Source organism: Alosa pseudoharengus, unplaced genomic scaffold (assembly GCF_046254945.1).
Source record: "Alosa pseudoharengus isolate Yale_2024_CS ecotype anadromous, Long Island Sound unplaced genomic scaffold, YU_APseudo_1.1 YU_APseudo_1.1_scf_17, whole genome shotgun sequence".
Taxonomy (NCBI): Eukaryota; Metazoa; Chordata; class Actinopteri; order Clupeiformes; family Clupeidae; genus Alosa; species Alosa pseudoharengus.
Genome location: NW_027468640.1, coordinates 5816862 through 5826861, shown reverse-complemented (window position 1 = coordinate 5826861; position 10000 = coordinate 5816862). Strand labels below are relative to the sequence as shown.

The 10000-nt window shown below is 44.1% G+C and overlaps 1 protein-coding gene across 2 annotated transcripts in view; it reads left to right on the top strand.

Moving 5' to 3' along the window:
- Window positions 1–8191, top strand: part of LOC143127173 (uncharacterized) — a 30275-nt gene extending 22084 nt beyond the window's left edge. Inside the window, exons 8-14 of one of the 2 annotated variants that reach the window (XM_076288485.1) lie at window positions 557–610; window positions 746–841; window positions 2564–2596; window positions 3212–3313; window positions 3484–3508; window positions 3731–3810; window positions 6294–8191. In XM_076288485.1, coding sequence (XP_076144600.1) covers window positions 557–610; window positions 746–841; window positions 2564–2596; window positions 3212–3313; window positions 3484–3508; window positions 3731–3810; window positions 6294–6307 — 404 coding nt within the window. In that variant the 3' untranslated portion in view covers window positions 6308–8191. The remainder of the gene's footprint in view (window positions 1–556; window positions 611–745; window positions 842–2563; window positions 2597–3211; window positions 3314–3483; window positions 3509–3730; window positions 3811–6293) is intronic. The other variant, XM_076288486.1, reaches the window with a different exon arrangement.
- The last annotated feature ends 1809 nt before the right edge of the window (window positions 8192–10000 follow it).

Genomic DNA, 10000 nt, shown 5'->3' with positions numbered 1-10000 from the left:
ATATTTATTAATCTCCTCATGGTCAGGAACGGACAGCAAGACAACAAATAAGTTTGTGTGTGTGTGTGTGTGTGTGTGTGTGTGTTTGTGTGTGTGTGTGTGTGTGTGTGTGTGTGAGAATGTCAAGTATATCTGAAGAAGGAACTGCAGGATTTCACCAAAGTTTGCTTTGCTGGGAACTCAATGCTAAGGTCTGGTCTAGTATGATCTAGCCAGTAAGCAGATAGGGCCCAAGGGTGGCCATAAGATGGGGCTCAAGGGTGGCCATAAGATGGGGCCCAAGGGTCATGCACCGCCCATAAGATGGGGCCCAAGGGTGACCATAAGATGGGGCCCAAGGGTCATTCACCAGCCATAAGATGGGGCCCAAGGGTTTTAATTACAAAGTGAAGAGCAGAAAAAAGTTTTGGTTCATTGCGTGCTTGCTCCAACTGCTGCATCCCACATACTTACAGTGTGTGTGTGTGTGTGTCTCTCTGTCTCTCTCTCTCTCTCTGTGTCTCTGTGTGTGTGTCTCTCTCTCACTCACTCTGTGTGGTGTCTGTGTGTGTGTCAGGAAAGGAGACAGTCAATAGCTCAAGCATAAACGATCATGGATCCAGTACGCCAGGTAAAGGATCCACATCTATTTTAATGAAGTCAAGAATGCCATGGATCAGATTGTTTGTTTCAACCTGTTGATCAAGCTGAAGCAAACCCTCACAGTGCCAGAGATGGACATTTTAATATTTATTAATCTCCTCAGGGTCAGGAACGGACAGCAAGACCACAAATACGACGAATGACACTAAGGGCCAGTCTCCGTCGGGACAAGGGGAGAATGATCTACAGAGTGGCCAAAGTATGTGACCAAACATAGATAAGAGCACAACCGTACATAACATAACATTAACATAACATTAACATAACATTAACATAACATTAACATAACATTAACATGCATTCACATGGGTGAGATTTATATATTATATAACCGTACATTAACATAACATTAACATGCATTCACATGGGTGAGATTTATATATTATATAACCGTACATTAACATAACATTAACATGCATTCACATGGGTGAGATTTATATATTATATAAGCTCTTCATTCACTCATTTCTGCATTCAACATACTGTAAGGGCCAGAATTCATACACTAGTGCTCCCACCAGGGTAGGAATTTAACGGCGGCCACGACGGCCATGGCCGTCGTAGCCCCTTGCATTGGCCGTGACGCCCCTTTGAAAATCAGAGGTTTACAGGCCACGGTGGCCTTGGTGCCCCCTTCTTTCAATATTCTGCTTTGCGTCCTACTAATAGCGATATATATTTAGCCTATGGCCTGCCAAAACAATCTTAGCATTCACAGCGCAAATTACGCATTGGAGAAAGTTAGCGCAAGAAAGAAAGTGTGTCCAAATTCACCCATTCTTCTCAGTTGAACTACTTGCAAAGTAGCCTACTCATCACACAGACATCACAAGTATCACACGAAAGAGCTTTTTCTCAGCTTTTAAACGATGTCAGCCGCTAATTGCTGTGATGAACGGTTCGCGAGAAAAGTAAATAATATCATTCAATTTAATCATAAATTCTACTGAAGGTTTTGCGTCCATCTCCCTACCCATTCATCTCGGCAGAATACTTCACGAACCCCTCGTAACACATGACAAACCATATATCAGAATAAACAGCAGACCTTACCGAACACAAAGGTGTAAAGCAGTCCCCTGTACAGTTAGCCGTTCCAGAGTAATCCCGTTTTGAATTTGCAGTAAATTTCAACATACATGGATGTCTCCAAATTTGGACTTTTAGTTTTACACTGTGTTTAAATTGTTCCACATTATTTCATAACGGGCCAAATACAAAATAAATATTACAAATGTCGCCTAGATATCGGTAAATCAGAGGACAGCTGACTAAGAGTTTGTGAAAGTAGCCTTAATGATCACAAAATGCTAAGCATGCATCTAGGCTATTTGACTTTCTTAAAGCTGAGCTGTGCTTAAATTGTTCAATACATGATTTCATAACAGGCCAAATATCAAATAAATGTTAAATATAGCCTAGATATCTGTAAATATTAGATGATCAGATGATTTACAGTTATATGTAATGTGTCATGTTTCATGTTTTTGTAATGTTTCATACAGTGATGCAGGTCTACTGCAGTGAATAGGCTAAATACAACTTTGATCATTTTTATAGCCTACTACTGTATAGTTAACGTTGGCCTTAGTGCCCTGACATGTGGCCTTTGTGCCCTCCACCAAATATGCCCAACTGAAGGCCAAGTGGCCTTGCCCCCAGAATGTTGAAATTCCAAGCCTGGCTCCCACATATGCAGACACAGGCATGCACGTGCACAGGCGCACACCCACACAGACACATACACACACACACACACACACACACAGACACACACACACACAAACACACACACACACACACACACACACACACACACACACACACACACACACACACACACACACACAGAGACACACACATCATGAATGGACCATGCTGTGTTATTCCTAATTGTACACTTTTGATCTTGTCTCCACAGATGCGGATGGAGAAACAAAGCAGCAGGAGACGGGTAAGACTCTACCTCCATCTTTACCCCACTTCACTCCATCTTTACCCCAAATTGGGGTATGGCCTTATTCAATTAAGATGTCTCTTGCAGGAGAACGGTTAATTAGGTACGCCATTTGCTCTTGTAAGTTGACAACATTCTGTCTGCTTACAATAAACGTCCTGTTCCCGCTGTTTCTGTGGTATTAACATGATCTGGATTGGGCCATTTCTGAAGACCACTGGATTACCTGACACTTTTAAGAATGGGCCATTTCTAGGCTTTTCTCTCTGACATTGTACTGTGCCTACTTCTGAGACCACTGTTCCCACCTAGTTTTGGCTATAATCAAATGCTTGACCTCTTTAAAAGGCTGAGACCCTGTAGTTTCGTAGGACAAAATCAGAATAATTGTGAGAAGTACTGGCACAGAGTTACAAAGGCTAGAATATTGTTTTTTTTCTTTCTACCAGATAACAAGCTCTGAACTGACCATTTATTGCTATTGTTGATATATTTATTCTTGGATCCTAGGCCTACTTGTTGAAATTACAAGCGTGGACGTTTTATCGACTGTACTGATGTGAGCTCGTAGAATCTCTGTTAATAACAGGAGCCGTTTGTTTGTGTGTGCAGACCGCAGGATCCTGTGGATCTTGTTGCCTGTTCTGGGAGTGTTGGTGGCTGGGGTGCTCTTTGTCCTCAAGTTCAAATGCATGAAGGTGCAGGACCATGCAGGTGAGTGTGTCTGCATGAATGTGTGTGTGTGTGTGTGTGTGTGTGTGTGTGTGTGTGAGTGTGTTTGTATGTGTGCGTGTGTGTATGTGTGTGTGTAATTGATATCCTGAAGCTACTTATTCCAGTTACCTGTTCCACTTATTAACGATTTGTTTATTTTGCTGTCACAGAGCCGACTGAGAACGGGACCGAAAAGTGAGTTTCTCTTCTGTCTTTTTCTTTTCATTTTTAATTCATACCTTCAGTCACTCTCTCTCTTTTTCTCTCTCTCTCTTCTCTCTCTCTCTCTCTCTCTCTCTCTATATATATATATATATATATATATATATATATATATATATATATATGCACACACACACACAAACGTACACCCATATGATTGCCCATATCTGATGTTGTATGTTTCCAATTCTACAGTGCCTCCTTTCAAAGATCTGACAGCAACAAAGATGGCGTCATGCTCCTGGGGGTGAAGACATCTGGTGGAGAGGAAAATGGTATGTCTCAAATCAGTCTCAAATCAGTCTCAAATCAGACTTTTAATTCTACGAGCTCACATCAGTACATTTGGGACACTCTTATCGGAGCAGTTGCTAAAGTCAAACTGTCTTTGAAACCCCTGGTGCCATCCTAGGGCCCTATGGTGCCATCCTCTGGGGTGATATGGTGCCTTCTTCTGTGGCGATATGGTGCCTTCTTCTGGGGCGATATGGTGCCTTCTTCTGGGGCGATATGGTGCCATCCTCTGGGGCCCTATGGTGCACGGTTTGTCCTACAGCACAATCAGAGAGATGTTTTTTTCCAGAATGGCTCTCCTCAGACCAACTGGGCGGAGGGGGGAGTGGCACCAGGGGGGAGTGGCACAGGTCTGGGTGGAGGGGGGAGTGGCACCAGGGTGGAGGGGGGAGTGGCACAGGTCTGGGTGGAGGGGGGAGTGGCACCAGGGTGGAGGGGGGAGTGGCACAGGTCTGGGTGGAGGGGGGAGTGGCAGGGGTCTGGGTGGAGGGGGGAGTGGCACAGGTGCGAAACGTGTGAGAAGCAAAATCAGGCACTTCCACATTCCGTGTTTTCACATTTTACAAAGACACTTTCCGTCCCACGCCTGAGTCCACACACTCGAGATCCGCTCTGTCACTCTGCCCATACAGAATCTTGTTCAGCACTCCTGTGTGTGCGTGTGTGCGTGTGCGTGTGCGTGTGCGTGTGTGTGTGCGTATGTGTGTGTGCGTTTGTGTGCATGTGTGTGTGTGTGCGTGTTTGTAATGTCAAATGCAGTGGAAGCAGTGTCTTGTTAATCTCTCACTAACCCCCCCGGTGTGTGTGGGTGTGTGTGGGTGTGGGTGTGTGACTGTGTGTGTCTCTGTCAGTGTGTAATTGCCAAGGTTGTGGAAGCGAGATCTTGTTAATCTCTCAGTGTGTGTGTGTGTCTGTGTCTGCGTGCGTGTGTGCGTGTGTGTGTGTGTGTGCGTGTGTGCGTGTGTGTGTGTGTGTATGCATGTGTGTGTGTGTGTGTGCGTGCGCGTGTGTGCGTGTGTGTGTGTGTGCGTGTGTGCGTGTGTGCGTGTGTGCGTGTGTGTGTGTGTGTATGCATGTGTGTGTGTGTGTGTGTGTATGCATGTGTGTGTGTATGTGTGTGTGTGTGTGTGTGTGTGTGTGTGTGTGTGTGTGTAATTGCGGAGGCAGTGGCGGGGCTGGGAAGGTGTTTCCTGTGATTGGAGATCTCCGCCCAGCGAGAGAGCCTGGCGGTGATGACTGATAGGGACAAACACTGGGCCTATTTTCAACATGGGGGCCATTGTGTGTCTTTGGGGGGGGGGGGGGTGCACTGGGGGTCCTGAGTAAATGTCAGAGTGGCCAGAAAAACTCCCTGTCTGTGTGTGTGTGTGTGTGTGTGTGTGTGAGTGTGATCACCAAACTGCATGGGCATATGCAACCATACCAGCACATATGCATACATATATGTGCAAAATGTACACATGCACACATTCAGACATAGGCTTATATCTGATATTCAGACATAGGGTATACAGTATCTGCTCACACACCATACAATGTCTTGTGGGTGAGCTAAAAATGAAATACCGTCCTTATGACTGCACACACACACACACACACACACACACAAACACACACAAACACACACACACACCTTCCTCTGGTTAGTGTGTGTGTGTTTAGCTGGTGTGTGTGAGTGTGTGGCGGGAGGCGTGCGTTGTGTGTTCCGTGATTCGTGTGTCGCGGCATCAGGAAGGCTTTTTGATTTCATGTTCAGGTCACGCAGGCCCTTTATTGTTGCCTCCACTGCGGTCAACAACACATTGTGCCTCTGTCCTCCGACCAGTCCCGTCCAGGCCACTGGCAATCGGGGACTCAGCGTGCTGACCTCGCCGTAAACAAAGCTAAAAGAACGCCATTTGTTTGAGTCTTGAATTCCGCCACAGACAATGCCCGAGAAGTGTGACATCACCCGGCTAGCGGACGTGGATGTTTACGAGACGACAAGTTGGAATCTGTCATCAGAAAGAGAGAGATGAGGGGGAGGAATGGACAAGACGGAGCGGAGAATGTTGAGGATTTGTTTACCAACACTTTGGAAAACACTTTATACAACTTTTTGTTTTATAATAAGACTTTTTCAAACAGACCAGAGAGAGAATTCGCCAGAGTAAAAAAAAAAGGGCAGACAGAAATCTCTGTGGGAAAGTTTAGCGTTGTGTCCAGCTCTTCTTGTAGATGACAACAGCGCCCTCTGGTGTTAACTGGCCTGCACCTACAGAAAAAAAGCAGCAAAGGTGACCCGCTGACAGTGGATCTTGCATGGTGACATCTTTACGTCATTGCTGTATTCCCAGAAGCTGCTAATCATAACACACTCACATGATCCTTATTTAAAGGAAAGTTGACTCTGAAAGTAATTTAAGGTGTTGGGAATTCTCATCGCTGCTTAATTAATGAAGATCATCTTTCGTTCCCGACACAGTGGCAGCCAGATAAGATGGGCAGCAGACGGAACGCAAGAGACACACTGGTCATCTCCTCCCTAACCACCACTGGGCATCATCCTCTCTTCCCTGGCAACGGAGTCAACTCAGTAGTTATAACAAAGAAACGCTGAAGTGGGTTCAATTATAAATCCAATATGACGTGTGGTATTTCCTGTAAGTTAAGCCAGAGTACTATATATATATATATATATATATATATATATATATTATACTCAAAATGAAACATGCAAGCGTGAATATAGACTGACATGAGTCTATACGTCTTATGGCAATTTGAAAGCAATTTGTCTCTTTTTAACAATTTCTGTACCAAACACTGTTGTGTGATTTTGACAAACACTGTTGACGAAATGGATCATCGCCATTGCTTCACCTTGTCCGTATTCTGGATGGTATTCGGATGAAGCATCAGTGCACTGTAGGCACTGCTATGCTAGATATCTAATTAGTGTTTGAGATATAGTGGATAAGCTCATAAGAGTTCACTGATGTGAATCGTGTGTAGACACGTAAACAAATAATGTGAGCTTGTGCGTTCAAGGTCGTGAATATTCTGACTCACTACGGTGTAATAGCTTCCAAATAGCTTAAACGCTTGAGTGAACTTTCCATATTTTTATATCACAAAACATATAAATTAACAACACACTTTTCTTTTAAAAAATACACTTGTTGATTGAATTGGTTAGATTTATATTGATATAGGTCTTACACTGAATAAACGGTGGCCGGTATTTGATCACCTGTCCACGTTTTTAATAAACTGCCATTCAGTTTCATTTTTTTAGGTTTTGATTCATATGGTTTGGGCTCTCTTGAGTCTCCAATCTGTTGGACTTTTTTTATTTTGTTTAACTTGTATCCTTCACTGCTGTTAAATCCTCACTCCAGTTTCTCTGTGGCCTTGACTACTGGACCAAATAATATAAATGAAGAAATAAACACATTTAAGGATATGCAACTCATGTGCAACATTCGGATGTGAATTTAGCAGACAAAGATGGCTAATTGTGTTATGTTTTGTTGTTTTTTCTGTTGTGTTTGTGTTGTTTCTACACAGATCTGTGGCGTTAGAGAGGGCTGTTGCCCCAGTGGTTCCGATGGTGTGTGTGTGTGTGTGTAAAACAGCTTTGCCTTTTGTATTACATCCATTTGAGCCGTAATTGTTTGTCCGTATCTTTCTTGTGCATGTGTTTTAACGTCTCCATTAAAATGTCTCCATTAAAACACTATCTTCTTAAATACAAAAAAAAAACACAAAAAAAAAAACCAATTCTCTTTGCCACTGAATGAATCCCCAGCATTAATCTTGTTATATTCCCAACACACATCTGACCCTGAGATCTAGTCCAGAGGGCCTGTCCAGTCCCCACACACAGACAGAATCAGACGGCTGATATGAACTGCTTGTTTGTGCCAGGTGTCTGATTTTAGATATCACGGCCTTGCAGATGTACAATACTAACGTCATTGCTGGTCGGCGCTCTTGTACGTGGCCGCACTTTGTTGCCGAGACAGCCATGAAGCAGCAGTAACGTTAACGTTATGTTATGCAGTGTTTCCCATACATTGACTTATTTGTGGCGGCCGACCACAATATCAACATTGACCACCAAATAATGATTTTCCAGGTTGTACTAAATTGTGCTTAAATCTGGTTAGCATCATAACCAAGCTGCGCTAATTTGTTAAAAACTGTTCCATTCAAGTTAATTCTGCAAATCTACCACCACAAATAGAATTCAATTCTGTGGGAAACACTGGTTATGCATCACTAAACAGCACTGAAGGAGGTTTCTGATCTGTTTAAAGTCTGTGTACAGCACATGAGCAAACTCTGGTTCTACTAAATAAAAGTTGTATTCTGTCACAAGCCTTGTGTGTGTGTGTATGTGTGTGTGTGTGTGTGTGTGTGTGTGTGTGTGTGTGTGTGTGTGTGTGTGTGTGTGTGTGTGTGTGGTGTGTGTGTGTGTGTGTGTGTGTGTGTGGTGTGTGTGTGTGGTGTGTGTGTGTGTGTGGTGTCTGTGTGTGTGTGTGTGTGTGTGTGTGTGTGTGTGTGTGTGTGTGTGTGTGGTGTCTGTGTGTGTGTGTGTGTGTGTGTGTGTGCGTATGTGTGTGTGTGTGTGTGTGTGTGTGCGTATGTGTGTGTGTGTGTGTGTGTGTGTGAACGTCTTCATTGTCTCTCTCCTGTTCAGATGGGCAGCGGTGAGACGGACTGCATTGTCCCTGCGAGGCTGAGAGTCTGTGTTGGAAAAGGCTTCAAGGCCAAATTGGGCCAGTGACACATGAGATGACCATAAATCAAGATGGTGTTTGTGTGTGTTGGATATGTGTGTGTGGGAGGGGGTACGCTTTTAGCCCAGGAGGTGGCGATTGGCCTATAAATAGTGTTGAATTGGGGGGGTGTGGGGTGTTGCATGAGTGTAATATAACAGAGGGCTAATAGTGGAAACGGTGCCACGCAGACTATGAGCGTGATGTCGCCCCCGATCTCGCTCCTGCCCTCACTCCCACACGCCGACTGGTTTGGCGGGGCAGCCTCATTCCACCCCTGAACCTGATCTGGACCCTGCTGCCTTTCTCATCACCCATCCAGTGTCTGGTGCCAGACGTGGAATATTCCATACCATGTCAGACCACGGTGGAGAAAGCTCTCATTAATGAGGATGCACACACACACACACACATCCATGCATACATTTCCTATCCATATTACCTTGAGGAAACTTGATCAGTGCTTTTTGTTTTAGGGCTGTATTTTGGGCACCAGCGCATGGCGTAAAGTTCGTTTTTCCCCCGCGCAAAATTGAATTCGGTATTTTGCACGTTTATTTTTTAAAGATTGCGCCCAGGGGTGTGGCAATTAACAACCTAAGGAGGGGCCTAGCGCGTTGTCTAAAAATCGCTATCATACACCACCTAAGCCTGGTCAGAAGATAATAGCGAGTTGTTCATATGCTATTTTAAGAGCGCATGTCAACAGTCATATTGGCAGGTGCACGCACCATCCTTCTATCATTCATGAACATTACAAATTGCACGATTACAATGGGAAACATAATTAGAATAAAGATATTACGAAATACTGTACATCTCATGATGAGTAGTTATTCACCATCATTTGCAAATTGGTAATGACGGTTAAAAGTGATTAGGGGAGAGGCGAGAGACACGTATGGAGCACAGCTGAAGACGCACTGTCACAAGATATAAGCAACTCCTCTGCAGGATAAATGTTGTTTTATTCAGTCATTTGAGCAACATTAGGGTAAGTGTTGCTTTTTCCAGCCTATGTTTTCGGTGGTAACCCATTGTCAGTCAATAGTGAAAGTAACTGCATATAACTGTCTTGTCGTTGACTGACTCCTTGGTGAAGTTAGTTTCACGTTGCCAATGAGTTCAAATAATAGACGAGTGCAAATGTGTGAAGGCTATGCTAGGTTTTAGTAAAGCATGGTTTAAGTATGACTATTCCATACGGTCTCGCAAGCAGCCTCCTTCAAATGTGCCGTTGAATGCCAAAATACCGATGCATTTATTTGACATATCGCGCGTTGCGCCGTTAAAGGGAAAGACAGATGTCATTCTCATTGGTTTAAAATGATGTTACGCCCCAAACACACCCATATGACTGATTAAAAAACCTAGGAACACCTTGTTGCGCCATGCGCTCCACGTTTGA